This window comes from Pongo abelii, chromosome 15 (assembly GCF_028885655.2).
Source record: "Pongo abelii isolate AG06213 chromosome 15, NHGRI_mPonAbe1-v2.0_pri, whole genome shotgun sequence".
NCBI classification, from domain to species: Eukaryota; Metazoa; Chordata; class Mammalia; order Primates; family Hominidae; genus Pongo; species Pongo abelii.
In genome coordinates this window covers 97,894,754-97,910,682 of record NC_072000.2, presented here as the reverse complement: position 1 = coordinate 97,910,682, position 15,929 = coordinate 97,894,754, and the positions used below count along the sequence as shown (strand labels likewise).

General features: G+C 39.8%; 1 protein-coding gene across 19 annotated transcripts in view; it reads right to left on the bottom strand.

Annotated features, from left to right (window-relative positions):
• Nucleotides 1-15,929, bottom strand: part of UNC79 (unc-79 homolog, NALCN channel complex subunit) — a 280,888-nt gene that overhangs the window by 169,486 nt on the left and 95,473 nt on the right. For all 19 annotated transcript variants that reach the window (XM_054530438.2, XM_054530441.2, XM_024231534.3 and 16 more), the window contains 5 exons: nucleotides 13,622-13,710; nucleotides 12,942-12,982; nucleotides 9,656-9,684; nucleotides 4,027-4,256; nucleotides 1,419-1,590 (listed from right to left, as the gene is read on the bottom strand). In XM_054530438.2, the coding sequence (XP_054386413.2) occupies nucleotides 1,419-1,590; nucleotides 4,027-4,256; nucleotides 9,656-9,684; nucleotides 12,942-12,982; nucleotides 13,622-13,710 (561 nt within the window). The remainder of the gene's footprint in view (nucleotides 1-1,418; nucleotides 1,591-4,026; nucleotides 4,257-9,655; nucleotides 9,685-12,941; nucleotides 12,983-13,621; nucleotides 13,711-15,929) is intronic.

Genomic DNA, 15,929 nt, shown 5'->3' with positions numbered 1-15,929 from the left:
TTCACCTTCTAATTAAGCATTTTCTCCTACAAGAAATCCATTATATAATCTGCACCAGATAAATGCTTCTAAAAAGTTAGGTCAACAAAATGATATTTCATCAATATCCTCAATGAAAATAATGTTATATACATTTCAGTTCTAAAATGATCATATTTTGCTAAGAATTGTGTATTAGTAATAACTCAGACACCTTGGAGTCCCCCAGTTCACTATCATAAATAGACTTTTTTATTTTTATTTTTTTTGATGGAGTCTCCCTCTGTCGCCCAGGCTGGAGTGCAGTGGCGCGATCTCGGCTCACTGCAAGCTCCGCCTCCCGGGTTCATGCCATTCTCCTGCCTCAGCTTCCCGAGGAGCTGGGACTACAGGCGCTTGCTACCACGCCCAGCTAATATTTTGTATTTTTAGTCGAGACAGGGTTTCACTGTGTTAGCCAGGATGGTCTCGATCTCCTGACCTCATGATCTGCCCGCCTTGGCCTCCCAAAGTGCTGGGATTACAGGCGTTAGCCACTGCGCCCGGCCCATAAATAGACTTTTTAAAACATCATTCATTCATTTACTATGAACTAATCTTTTATTGAGTACTATGGCAGGGTCCAGGAATAAAAAAATAAATAAAACATTGTCCTTGCCTTCAAAGAGCTCACAGTAGTAGCCATTGTGTCATTAAATAGTAACTTCTAGGAAGCAAGATATGTGAAATCAACAATTAAATGCCAATTTGGTAAAGACTCTTTCACGGAACTATGTGCAAGCATAATAGAGATATATCACTATGGAGACTGAATTAATGTCTCCAACGGGCAAAACAAAAGCCTGCTTCTCTGCAGCATTGGTAAATTCAGCTTGCTTGGGACGTTAGATCTGTATGTTTGATCTCTACTGAATAGATGTTGAAGTTAAATCAGTCAATAGCAATCATATTCCTTGCATTACTTTGGCTATAACTTCTCTGGTGTACACAGACTTACCATAAATATACAAGAAGCTCCACAGAGACTGAACTTTCAAGAAAAATTTCATCTACATAGGTGATGGGACGTGAATTATCTGTAAATGTTATTGAATTCAGTACTTGACAATATATACTAGCAACTTTCCTACTTGCACCAGTCTAGATCCTGATACTGTAGGTTTAACACCTGGCTCTTCATCAAAATCAATGGCCAAGAGCTTTTTAAAAAATTCCCAAGATTCTGGAATGCGATCTGGGCATCGTTAGTTTTTAAAAGCTTTCCTAGGTAAATCTAACATGCAGCTCAGGATTGGCAGCTATTGCCATAGCTTCAGTCCCATTGCTAAGGTTACTTTTTCACTATTTACTCCTTTTAAAAGAACAAAAGAAATTCCTCTTCAGTACAATTTTGAAATGAGAAATAAGAAAGTGGAGAATAGTTAACTTCTTTTTCTTACTAAGAACCATATTCCGAATTGACTGAGCAGCCTCTGATCATGTTTATCATCGTCCTTGTTATCAAAGTCAGCATTATCCAGGGAATGGTGGGAAGAGGAGAGGCCCAGCTGCCGCCGCCGGTTCAACTCATATTCTCGCTGCTCAGCATGGAACTCGGCTTCTTTCAACAAGCTGCCAAAGAGCAGTGTGATTTCAAGTTAGACTGTGAAAAAACACATTCTAGATCATGACCCATTCAAAGGAAGTACCTCACGAGTACTCAAGCATCCTGGATTGCCTTTCTTTAAATTGAGTACTGTGTTACTGAGTTCCTGAGTACTGTGCATCCTGAGTTACTCCAGGATGCCTCATTCTATTTTCTTACTATTTTATACTCCATTCCCATTTCAAAGATGAACAGACTGAGGCACAAAGAGGCTAGTTCCTCCAATCAATTAGCATCAGGCAGAACTGATCCCTTCTGACTTCTGGTTCACCAACCATCCCACTATAAGTCAATGCTTCCTCTATACTTATCATGAAACTGTGCAGACAGCAAATGCATGATACAAGGAAAGATTGAGGAGCTTGTACCCAAATGGAAAAATATTCACCATTTGGTATTCAAAGACACGAAAGTGAAACAGTGAAAATTATTTTTTCCATTTGCTAAACAAGTTCCAATTTTAAAAAACAACACTCAGTATTGGTAAGTTTTATACATGGTGTTGGCATTGTAAATCCATACACATGCTTTGAAAAGCAACTTGGTAATGTATTAAGAGCCATGTAAATATTCATACCCTTTGAACCAAGGTGCTTGATATCTGGTCATCTACCATAAGAAAATAAAAAATATAGGTACAGCACTATGTACAAAAATATTTCTCAAAGCATTACTTATAAAAGTAAAAAATCGGAAGCAGTCTAAATATGTAATGATAGAGAAAAGTAAGTTATCGCTAGATTAATATTATATATCCACTACAAATGATAAATATGGAAACTATGCAACGACGTGGAGAAGAGCTAATAGTGTAATGTTATTTCAAAAAGAATTGTGGATACACTGTGATTACGGTTACAGAAATGAAACATACATTTGAATAAAATCAGAACATAAGCAACACTGATGATGATGGTGATAACAGTATGGCTGAGTGTTTTTATTTCTTTTCAAACTTTCCATAATGTTCGATTTGACAAACATTAATTGTATTTCTACTACGTGTCAGCCACTGGGATAAGAGAAACAGAAAAGACTTGGCCTCTATCCTTTAACACTTAAATTCTAATATTTTTTTTATAATTTTTTTTGAAACGGAGTCTTGCTCTGTCTCCCAGGTTGGAGTGCAGTGGCGCAATCTCAGCTCACTGCCACCTCCGCCTCCCGGGTTCAAGCGATTCTCCTGCCTCAGCCTCCTGAGTAGCTGGGATTACGGGCAGGCGCCAACACGCCCAGCTAATTTTTGTATATTTAGTAGAGACGGGGTTTCACCATGTTGGTCAGGCTGGTCTCGAAATCCTGACCCCGTGATCCACCCGCCTAGGTCTCTCAAAGTGCTGGGATTACAGGCGCGAGCCACTGCGCCCGGCCATATTATTTCTTTAATTAAAAAAAAAAAAAAAAAATCTTGCCTGGAGCCAGACACGATGGCTCACGCCTGTAATCCCAGCACTTTGGGAGGCTGAGGCGGGTGGATCATCTGAGGTCAGGAGTTCGAGACCAGCCTGGCCAACATGGTGAAACCCCGTCTCTACTAAAAATACAAAAATTAGCCGGGCGTGGGGGCGCGCACCTGTAATCCCAGCTACTCAGGAGGCTGAGGCAGGAGAATCGCTTGAACCCAGGAGGCGTAGGTTGCAGTGAGCCGAGATCGCGCCACTGCACTCCAGCCTGGGCGACAGAGCAAGACTCTGTCTCAAAACAAAACAAAATAAAACAAAAACAAGCAAACAAAAAATCTTGCCTCGATGAGTATCAGACAAAAAGAGAGGAAGCGTAGAAGTTATTTCAATTGCTTTTTTTTTTTTTTTTTTTGGTCATGTGATAGAAGAAGAAAAACCCAGTAGCCTGCAGGACCTGTCCCTGCTGTCCCTGTCTGACTCCACAGGGTCGTGGTTTATCCCAGTATGGAATTACCTGGAGTTGTCCTGCACCTGTTTCCTGTGCAGGTAATTCGCCCTTGTTGCCTTCCCCGCCTCCTGTGACTGGCTAATGCTGCTGTCAGTCAAGCCAGGCCTAGTCACACGCTTCACTCTGATTGGCCCCTTCACCTAGTTCCCCTAACGCCCTCTCCTCAATGCTATTACTGAGCTCACCAAACCGTACCACAATGACGTGCTTATGTTTTTCTAGTCCTACATGGGTAACTTAAGGGCAGAGACTATATTTTATTCCCTCCTGCCTCCCAAGTGCCCAGCATAGTGCGTGGCACATAACTGGCATCCGTAAAAATATTCATTGAATTCATGAATTAAGATAGCATCATTACAACACTGTGGGAAGGTGAGCATCTGGGCTAAGGGCATTTGAGGTTGCATTAAATATGCACATCTCAGTGTGCGGAGGTTAGCTCAAAGCAAGGCGGAGTTGTCAGAGGCAGCTACTAAGAAACTGTGTGTTACCTGATCACGGCCTCCACGGCGCAGACCAGCTCCTCAGCGCCGCATTCCCGCGTGTTGATAGGCGGAGGAGAGGTCTGATAGAGGTGAGTCTCCGCAGCGGCCCCCACTTCATTACTGTGATGATTTGAGTGGCACCTCTTGCAGTACCGAACAGGCCTGTTTCCGTGACGACCGCAGCACCCTGCTGAGAAGCAGGTGACAACTGCTCTTCTAACGTGGGAACTGCAGTTCTAGAAGCCAAGAAAGTGAAATCAATTAAAATTGACAACCGAGGTAAACTTGGCTAAGAATCAGAATAAATGAAAACTTAAGGGGCCACTCGAAGTGACAACACATTCAAGGGCCACTAGTTTCCAAAGCGCAGGTTATTCTCCCACTAGCTAGATTTCAGTCATAGTTAATAAAGGCGAGGAGTGTTCTCTCTTCCTGTGAGTAGTAGAAATGCTCTAAATATCAGTGGCACTGTGTTGGGAAGCCCTGTGTAAAGTTACCTCGACCATGGAGGGAGCGAGGAGGAGGACACTTTCTGGATTATTTCAAGTTAACATTCCAAGAGTTTTTCAGCGGAAATATAAAGAAAAAAACAGAACCATGGATCAGAGAGTGCAACATCACAGCACATCAGGGAAGAAAAGAAATGATGTTAACTCCCGGAATAAACTCTTTCAAAATTATTTTATCCACCTGAAGGAGTAGATTTCCGCTACAGCTCCTCTGTCCTTGTCGCATTCAAGGACAGGTAGATGCTGCATTCAAAGACAGAGACTGTGCTGTGCCAAGGTGATGGCCTCAAGCCAGGCCTTCCCGTGCCCACCGGCACTCCGTGAAGACCACAGGGACGTACACAGCCAGAACCCTTCGTAGAGTCAGCATTGACATCAACCGCAGGAAGGGAACCGCAAATGAAGTGATGGGAACGAGAAAAGTGGTGGAGCGTAAGACATTTCCAAGTTCAGGGGTGCTACTGTTCAAGCTGCCCTGGCGGGAGGCAGAGGAGTGAGGCAGCACCCACATGAAGCTATTGGAGACGTGCCCCAAGCCTATGAGAGATGCGACCACCACAGTCAATGTCTCTTTCAATAGTGCTTGTGAAGATGTGAAACACCCCCAAGGGGGCGTTAGACTCTAAGCCTTTATGAACTCAGAGCTTGTGAGAGGAGGGAGATAAAAGAATGAATTAATCTGTCTTCACCTAGAATTTAAAGGGAAAATATTGAGCTCAGGACAGTCTTTCTAGCCAGCATAGGATTCTCAAGGTAAGAAAAAGTTTCAAGGCAAACATCAAATCCAGGGCCCTATCAGGAAAATGTAGTCTCAGTAGGAAAAAAATGATAACAAGGGCTCGAATATAAAACCCTTTGTTAAGAACTCAGAATTTAATATGGTACGCAATAGACTCTTTTAGATAGACCAAAAAAAAAAAAAAATTGAAAAGCCGGGGGTGGGGGGGGTGCCTTCTAAGGATCTTAAGGGCATACCTCAGCATCCTCTTCATTCAACAATAAGGGTTCTAAGAATCTTAAAGTCATCGTTCCCAGAAGCTTTATAGAGAGCATAAGGTGTAGAAGGACTTATCCCAAAGAGGTTTGTGCATTTGACTCACGTTTAATGAAGCAGGTTTATAAACTGAGACATAAAAGCCCACGTTTTTAATGGAATTATACCATTGTAGATTGAAAGGGACAGAGACAGCCCAAAAAAGAAGATGTTTTGGAATTTCCAAACTTCTGTAAGCTAAAAATAGGCTGATAAAACTATTTAGCTGTAAATGACAGGCTACTTTTTATGAGAAGGAAAAGATGGGTGTCTCCCAGAGGGTGGGGCCTAGAGCCAAAGAGACCAGCTCCCAGGAAGCAGGACTGGCACCTAACTAAGGAACAAGTGACATGTGCCCTGTGACTTTCAGAATTTCTAAGGACTCCAGATATTCCATCAAAAATTTAGCAGCATAAAACAGCAACATTTAATTATGTTCATAGACTCTGGATCAGAGATTCGGACATGACTACCTTCCTCTCATTTCCTCACTTTTTACATGAGTCTCTACTGCAGTAATCCTACCCCTGTATCACTATTGCATGTTAGCTGTGCAGGATGCAGGTAACATCTCTTTCATTCACAAGTATTCAAAGCAAGAGGAAGAATACTTAAGGAACCAAGCCCAAAAAGCCTCGTCTACACCTGAACTTGATTTTGATGAGACGATCTTGAACCTCCAGCCAGGATTTTGCAAGTGGAAAGAATGTAAATCATCTGTGACCAGAGGCAGGTTCTCCACACTCCTCCCAACAAGAAGTCAAGGATAGTTTCCCTCCCCTTGAATCTGGATGGGCTTGCAGCTGCTTCAACCAATAGAGCATGACGGAAATGATGCTTATAAACGGACATGCAGCTTCCACTTGCTGCCTTGAGATGTTCTCTCTTCAGAAACTTCCTCATTAGGATACTCCTCCCAGATCTCTGCCAGGATGCCATGAGACAGCCAAGCCACAGGGAGAGACCATGTTTAAGTCTTGAGTCAACGGCACTGGCTTAGCCTAGTCTTCAAGTCACCCCATCCCAGAACTCAAACGTATGATCTAGAAACCTCTAGATAATTAAAACCCTCAGCTATTCAAGTCTTCCCAGATGAAGCCCCAAACATCATCAAACAGAGACAAGCTATCTCCATCATGCCCTGTCCGAATCTCTGATCCACAGAGTCTATGAACATAATTAAATGTTGCTGTTTTATGCTGCTAAATTTTGAGCAATTTCTTATGGAGTATCTGGATACACTGCATATGATAATATCTGGAATACCAACTAAAAGTCAACCTGCTTTATTACCACATGCCATCAATTCTAAACAATGTCAGCAATAAAATACATTTCCCAAAAAATAATCTTCAGTTGATCGAAGTTCTAAATAATTGCTAGGATTCCTACTAAGTTTTGATAATATATTTGAAAGGCCTCAACTCATGTGGATTCAGCTCATTGATTTCCAAAGTAAACTAGAAAGGCTTCCCTTAGATGGAGATTCAGCTGGACTGTTTTCAAATGTTCACTCCAACCACTTTGCTTCACTGCTTTGAATTTTAAACACATAGAAATAACTCCAAGTGGTCTCACAAAATCACAGAATTGAAATAATCGAGGTCTGTCTCTTCATCTTTCCAATCACGATGCTATCATTGCTTATTTCAAATATACCATTCAGGGAATATGCAGTACAAAGAGGTAGAATACAAACTACCCAGGGCAAGCTCAAACAATTCTGAACTGTTATGAACTTAATGGAAGTTCTCCAAATTAACGTCTGTGTAAAACACAATGTTTATTAAAGGATAAGCAATAAAAATGTGCTAATTTGAAGCTTGTTACTAAAAATAACTATCTCATATAAAGAGAGAAGTGTTAAAAATGATCTACCCTGGGTGTCAAATATGTTACATATGTCCCCAGAGCCAAAACATGCTGATTTAGAAAATAGAACTATTTGAAATCCTAGTCCCTCAAGCTTAGAAACAATTCTCAAAGTAAGAATGGCCTCAGGATAAAGATCAAAGGAAGATATGGTCTATCACTCTCAGATCCTTTGTTAAGGCTTCAGAAAGTTATAAGGCGATGTCTAATTGAGCCTCTCAGCTATAACAGGGCTTCTAATAATTTTAAGGGCACACTGAAACGCCCAAAGTATAGGAAGGACTGCCTCAAAAATCATTATAGATGTGGCTTTGGGGGCACAGGACCCCAATGAGATTCACTGAAAATCCACAACGTTTTTAAGAAAGTCATACTAGCAAAAGCACCACCAGCTAAAACTAAAGTATACAGACGCAGTTCTAAATGAAAAGAGGTCTATGGGACCCTAACTCCTACATGCAGGAAGCAGATTGAGAAAGTTACTCAGCTGCAACATGGACCATTTCTTATTGAAAAGAAAAGATGTCTCAGAGAGTGGAGCCAAGAGCTCAGGAGGACAAGAACAGATTAGGGAACTATTTCTAGGAAACAAAACCAGATTGTAATCAAGGCACGTATGCTATTCCTGGAGACAGAGGAACTGTTGATGTGTTTGTGGCTGGAGCTGCTATAGACCAATGACTGCTATCTGCTTTCCCTTCCTCTTTTTGAACAGAAGCTTATTGCTATGATCCTGTCCCTGTCTCAACATTGTGCCTTGGGTGCAGAGAGGGAAGATAACTTTCCTTCTTAGTTCACAGGACTCTGAATCAAGAGAATCAGTTACCAAGAAGTTTAATCAGTGACATATCACATGCAGATCACAAGATACTAGACTTTAAGCCTGAAGCCATAAATGAACAAGACTTGTGGAGGTCATATAAAATGGTGAGCATATTTTGCATATGGAAAGAAGGTAAATAATTATGTCCAAAGGATGGATTGTGGTAGATTAAATGTGACCACAAAATTCTTGCCAATCCTTCAATAACCATAAAGATCCTATTTCTCCACTCTTTGAATCTGGGTCGGCCTTGGAACTTGCTTTGACCTGTTGAATGCTACAGAAATGATGCTGTGTGACTTCTGAGAGGCCTTGAGTGAGTGAGGCTCTCTCACTCTCTCAGAAGACTGCCACCTGTGAACAAGTCCAGCCTAGCCCCTGGACGATGAGACATCACGTGGAAAGAGAGGCCCAGACACCCCACCCATCTCACCATTCCAGCCATCCCAGTTGAGCCCCAGATATGGGAGTGAGACCATCTGGGGCCAGCCAATTCCAGCTTACCCACCAACTGACTGCAAATACATGAGTGAGCCTAGAGTAATTTATCAAAAGAACTGCTTGGCTGAGCTGAGCATAGGACAAATTGCCAATCCACAGAATTGTGATTAAATAATTGGTTGCCATATGAGACACTATATTTTCAGATGGTTTGTTATGCATCCATAGATAACTGAGACAGCCCTCCAATATACCCACTCACAATCAACATCCCAAAAAGTTTAAATGACATGTGCAAGGTCCACATAGGTAGGAGGGAACAGAACTGGCCAGAGTCCAAGAATCTCAACCAACTAGTCAAAAGTTCTTTTTTATGACAGCATACTGCCTCCTCTTACTCTTTTCAATTATTAAAACAAGAAGAGAAGATGGAGGTGGTTTAGAGAAACTACTATTAAAAAAAACTAAAGGAAATATTAAAGGAAGAATCTTTAGCTACACGTATTGTTCAACTTACACATAAATACTTTCCATATACAGTCAGTCTGGGTATGTTTTTCACACATACAAATTGGACTATTTGCACTCCACTTCAAAACAATAGAGATTTCTAGCATACAAGATATATCCTTAACTAAAGTTAAGTACCATAAATTTCAGTATAATTCAAACCTTTTTCTAATTGGACTCCTATCCCAGAATTACACATAGGCTTTTATTGCAAATTACTGAACAAAAGTATTGTGCATAAGATGGGTGAGCAAAAGCAGAAATGGAAATAGAGACCATTTGGATGTAGCAATCTTGCATGCTAAATTATTTCCTTTCCCCCTCCACAAATACAATGGCATGCACATACTGGAAACCACGGTGCAGAAATGAGGCAGATGTCAATAAATGAATTTACATACAAACACAATAAATCATGCCCCAACCACACAAATGGTTTGCTCTTACCTTTTTCTGACATATAGCAGATATTTCAGCTGTAAGGGGAAGGCACACAAAATATCAACAAAGAAAGAGAGCCCGTCTAATTTTTATTTAATTAATTAATTTATTTTTTGAGACAGTGTCTCACTCTGTCAGTCAGGCTGGAGTGCAATGGCACCATCGTAGCCCACCGCAGCCTCTTGAACGCCTTGGCTCAAGTGATCCTCCTGACTCGCCTTCTAAGCAGCTAGGACAACAGGTGTGGGCCTCCATGCCCAGCTAATTTTTTTTTTTTTTTGTAGACATGGGGTCTTACTATGTTTCTCAGGCTGTTCTTCAACTCCTGGCCAGAAGCGACCCTCCTGCCTTGACCTCCCTCCCAAAAGGCTAGGATTACAGGTGTGAGCCACCATGCCAGGTCTAGAGCCCATTTTAAATAAGGGCAGCCACGAAGGGCGAATTTTTTAAATCTTAATAACATGACCTCTGGACTTGGCCCAAACAGATTTTCACTTGTCTCATAAATTATCGTCTACTTTTATTGGCTTCTAGTTTCCTCAGAATCATGAAATAGATCTCTTTTCATCTAGTGGTGTATGTTTAGTGAGGTTAAAAACACCTGCACACTGCTACTCTTACAAGTAATTTAATCTTTTCAGACATGACTTACAAATCAAATCTTGTTAAAGCCAAACAACTTTAATCTTATTTCCCCATTTTACAGAGGACAAAACTGAGAACCACTGTGGTTAGGTAAATTCTTCAAGATCACACAAGCTATCAATGGTAGGGGCAGACCTTGAGTTCAAGTCTCCAAATTCCCCATTTACTGTTCTTTCCATTATACTATGACACTGGGTTGATGTGATATATTTACAGCATCACCATCGGATTATTTGCAATATCAAAACTGTAGAAAAAATTACTAACTTGGACTACCTAGATTTAAATTACCAATTTATATCACTCTTAACGTGTGTGTGTAAAACCAGCTGTAGGGTTATTTAAGAGAAAGCAATTTTCAAACCCACAGGTAGACCAGTTGGAGCAAGACTGTCAAATTACTGTCTACATACGGGATGGACCTTAATGAATGGATAAGAATTCTTTTCAGTGGGCACATCAATTATTTCCATGAAAACTGATGCTGGAGAGCATTTGAAAATAAATTTTCCAAGAATTGGCTAATATGTACTCTGAAATAGTATGTACTCAAAAAATGAACTAACACCTTATTTATAGTATATAGTATAGTCTATGTTACAATTTATTTAAAAGATCAAAGGTAAATGTCTCCCAAACCCTGTCTGGTAATCTTAAACTAGTGGATGAAAAAGCAATAAAATTTACAACTCATGTTTAAAAACTGGTTTGGTATAATTAATGGTTATTTGACAGTTTGATATCCTAGAATTTATCTTAAATCATCTGAGGTTAGTGTCACATGTCTAGATAAGTAATGAAAAGTTATTGCCAATATTCCTCTAAAGATGAATATCACTGGAGATGACAACCAGAACTCAGCAACATATTTAAAAAGGATTTTATAACTTCTATTTTATAACTCGACTATGGCTTTTAGCTCAGAGCACTGGATGATCACTAATTAAGCAGCCTAATTTAAAGGAAAAAAAGTTACATTTACCCATATAAGCCCAAATCTTTTTACAGGTTTTTTGTTGTTGTTGTTTTGGTTTTTGTTTTTTCTTTTTTTTTTTTTGAGATGGAGTCTCGCTCTGTCGCCCAGGCTGGAGTGCAGTGGGGCGATCTCAGCTCACTGCCAGCTCCGCCTCCCGGGTTCACGCCTTTCTCCTGCCTCAGCCTCCCGAGTAGCTGAGACTACAGGTGCCTGCCACCATGCCCGGCTAATTTTTTGTATTTTTAGTAGTGACGGGGTTTCACCGTGTTAGCCAGGATGGTCTTGATTTCCTGACCTTGTGATCCGCCCACCTCGGCCTCCCAAAGTGCTGGGATTACAGGCGTGAGCCACCGTGCCCGGCCTGTTTTTGTTTTTTTTAAGACAAGGTCTTTCTCTGTCGCCTAGGCTGGAGTGCAGTGGCATGATCACGGCTCACTGCAGCCTCAACCTCCTGGGCTTAAATGATCCTCCCACATCAGACTCTCAAGTAGCTGGGACTACAGGCACGTGCCACCATGCCTGGCTAAATTGTTTTTTCTCTCCCGCCCTCCTAAATGTTTTGTTTGTTTGTTTGTATTTTTAGTAGAGACAGAGTTTCACCATGTTGCCCAGGTCGGTCTCAAACTCCTAGGCTCAAGCCATCAGCACGCCTCCACTTCCCAAAGTACTGGGATTACAGGCATGAGCCATTGCGCCTGACCTACAGATATTTTTATGTAAATTTTCAAAATGTGCCTTTGAAGGATATAAAGGCTGATATTATTGCTCCATTTTACAAGCGATTCTCCTGCCTCAGCCTCCTGAGTAGCTGGGATTACAGGCAGGTGCCACCATGCCTGGCTAATTTTTTATATTTTTAGTAGAGACGGGGTTTCACAATGTTAGCTAGGATGGGAATCCATTTATTTTCTACATCTGAAGTCATACACCATCGAGTTCTTCCTGTGCCCCGATCTCTACTCAAACTTAGTATGCCTGCAGCTCTTTCCACCTTTCATCTTTCCTCTGTGTTTGTCAGTACCTTTCCTTGTCATTTTAGCCTCCAATGACGTGGCTGGAATAGCTGCTTCTCCCGTATGTGGAGAAATGCTCTGTCTGGGACCTATCAACTTATAGGGCATAGCTTTGAGAACTCTGACAAACTACAAGAAGCATTGCAATCTTGTCTTTCCACTGAGATGGGTTAGATATACTTTATCCCCATTTTACTGATGAGGAAACTGAGCCTCAGAGACATTCAATGATTTCTCCCCCACGATATGGTACTAGTAATAGTAGCAGGGAAAAGGCCAATTATTCATTTCTCTCCCAGCTGGTGTTCCTTATTCTTTTTCTTCTCCTTAATAAGACTCGGTGCAGGAACTTATCACTGACAACACCTGTTACAGATACAGAAGATCCCTGAAGACATAATTTGGCAGGGCTTTAGTCGTATGGAATCCTAATTCCAATATCTACCCTTAATTTTGGTAGGGATGATACTACTTCCCTCATTATTAAATGTGTGGGTACATTATAAGCAAGGCATTGATATTATGCTTCGTATCAATGAATATTCATACAATACTTTGGTGACTGTCTTTGTAAAATAAAATAGTACAAAAGGAGATAAAGCAACTATGTCATTAGTCATGATTACTCATTATTCATCCTTTCCTAAGTAAACCATACCTTGTGGCAGAAGAACATCAATCAGCCACTCACTGTGGTCCCTATTGAAAAAAACAAAATTCATTTTTGAGCTTCATTGAAATGTTCTCCCTCCACATGAATGTTTATAAGCTGCACACTATTGCTGAAAGGCTTTTAATAGAAAGGAAGTATAATTAAGAGCATTATCATAATAAATTCTTAAAATGTCTAATGCATTCCAGCTAAATTATAAATTATAGGCACTTCATCATATTCAGTTATCTTTAAATGATACTTTCCAGATGCTAATTAAGCCAACCAAAATACTGCATGATCTGTACAAAGCTGAGTGTGATTCTGTGAAACAAACAAGCAAAAAGAACCCATATAATTTGTATGTCATGTTTGGAAACCACAGTTTTCTTTTACATCTGTTTTTCTCTGTGGCCTTTTTAACAGGGTTACTCCAAAATTGGAGCTGATTTATTAAATGGAATTGCCTTCTTCTCATGTCACATAGAGAGAAATATTGCAACTTTTCAAAGCTGTAATGTTCCCAATGAAAGTTTGCTATATGTTAAGTATCAGAATAATTAACCTTTAAAAATCAGAGAGGCTAGTGAGAAACTTTAGCAATGTAACTAATTTAAGTCCAAATGGTTTTTCTTATCTTCTTATTGTTGTCCTATTTCCTTTTCTTTAAGAACCCTTATACCTACCCTGCAATCCTCTCGCTGCATTCTTCACAGAGATACAACGGGGGTGGTTTATCACCCAATGCTACTGACAGGGAAGGGTCTATACACATCTGAAACACATGAAAAGACAGAATGAACTCTCCTGTTCCTGGGTATCACATTCCCTATATTCTAAGCACAAAGGCTTCAATAATGACAGATTTTCCACAAGCAAGGTGGAATAAATATTTTTAGTAAAACCCTTTTTACCGATAAATGTTTCTCCCTGCACTAGCTGATGAGTCCACCCTGAGGATTTAAATGTGGCTGCCGTGGTTTTTCATTTCTCCTGTTAACTTGCAATTCAAGTAATAAATAGTGTCAAGAAATTCACTCTCATTCCACAAAGATCCAAAATATCATCTTGTTCAATTGCTGCTCAAATTGGCGGTATATTACTCACACTAATTCCTTCTTTAAAGTGGTAAACAACAGTAGTGTGTCATTAGGAAAAGGAAAATGTATTATTAAGATTTCAGAATCATAACTGATACCAAAATGCTAGTGGTAGAGAACTTTGCTTCTTAAGGCATACCTTATTCAAAAAAGTTGGCATTAAATCTAACATTGAGTGGTTCACTTCTCTTACTCTGGAATCTTAGTTCTGTATCAATCATCCAACCTTTCTTTTTCATGTATTTTTTTTTTTTTTTTCCTACACATGACCTATAATTTGTTTGCCCTTGCTGGGACTGGTTGATACAGCTGGGTTTCACCAACCTAAGCACAGAGATGCAAAGTGTTAATTTCACAGTTGATCATCAGAATATTTCAGTATCTGGATCTTTTAAATCAAATGAACAAAAAGTCTAGATAACTAACTGCATTTTGTACTTTGCATAAATTTAAATTTCTATAATTTACCAAAGCCATTTTGAATTCTGTTTCACAAATTTGAAGGGGGGAAATCACCTAAACTTATAACCCAAACAGCCTGTAATTCAAAGTGAAAACGCAGACATTTCAATGATTGAGGAATCTAGTTAGAATTGCTCAATTTACCATCAACATTTGTAAACTATATATTCCCTGATGACAAAGGCTCAGAGTGAAAATTTTCCTCACATAAGTTTCATGCTTCCTTAGATGTAATGAGTAACTACTTTGGGGTGTGTTAAATCAGAGATTGGCAAACGTTTTTTGTAAATATTTTAGGCTTTGTGGGCCATAGTCTCTATCACAACTACTCAATTCTGCTGTTGGAGCATGAAAGCAGCCATAGACAATAAATATGTAAGAAAATTAACATAGCTGTGTTCTAATAAAACTTTATTTCCAAAAACTGGCAGCAGGCCAGATTTGGCTCTGGGCCGCAGTTTGCCAGAACCTGCCTTAGATAATTATCTGAGCTTCAAAGTATTTCATAAAGTGGACTTCAAGTAGAACCAAGTAAAACCAAAAGCAGAGTTTGATATCATAAAATTTAAGTTCCAACATATTTTCATATTTAATCCTATTACAACTCTTGGCTTTTGCCTAAAAAGTACTTTTTTGCAGCCTATTAAAACAAAAATAGATAATATTTTTCTATTTGGTATACCATTCTTGCTTAGCAGTACGGCTCACTATCACAGAGCTATTAGGCTTTTGGTGGGGATTAATGAATTTTCCCCAAATCTTTCCCATGCCCCCCATGTGGGGCTCCTCTTACATATAAGTTATTCTACCCGTTTTTAGTGAGTCATTGACACCTCTCCCAGGTAAAGATACTTTTCCATTCCACTCAAAAGGAGAAGCTCCTAGGATGCTAAAACTATAAACAATCACTAGAGATTAGCTAGTCAACCTCTGACTTTTTAAATAACTTACTTAGCATGACCTATCAGATCTGTAGTTGGTCTAGTGAGTTTTGTTCGAGTCTGAACAGGTTGGTTTACATCCACACTAATGTGTTCATATCTGTGTGTCACATTAATAAGTGGATTTTTTTTGTTTATAAATATGACATATGCCCAATGTAGACGCTTTGGAAAACTGAGAAAGGGAAAAAAGAAAATTCAATTAACACATTAACCCTCCACCTTGATGCAATCCATAGTAACACTCTGATAAGTATTACTGATTGTTTTTTACCATGAATATATGTAACCTTTAAACTTTTTAAAACTTTTAAACATCATACGATAAAATTGCATAACTTTATGCTTAACATTATTTTGTAAGCATTTGGATGTTGGATACCCTTGATTTGCATGTCATGTGGTGATGATGTGGATTGGGCGGACTCACACTGAAAAGGAAGAGCAATACTGAGCCAGACCTATTGTAGTGCAAAAACGGCCCCAGAACA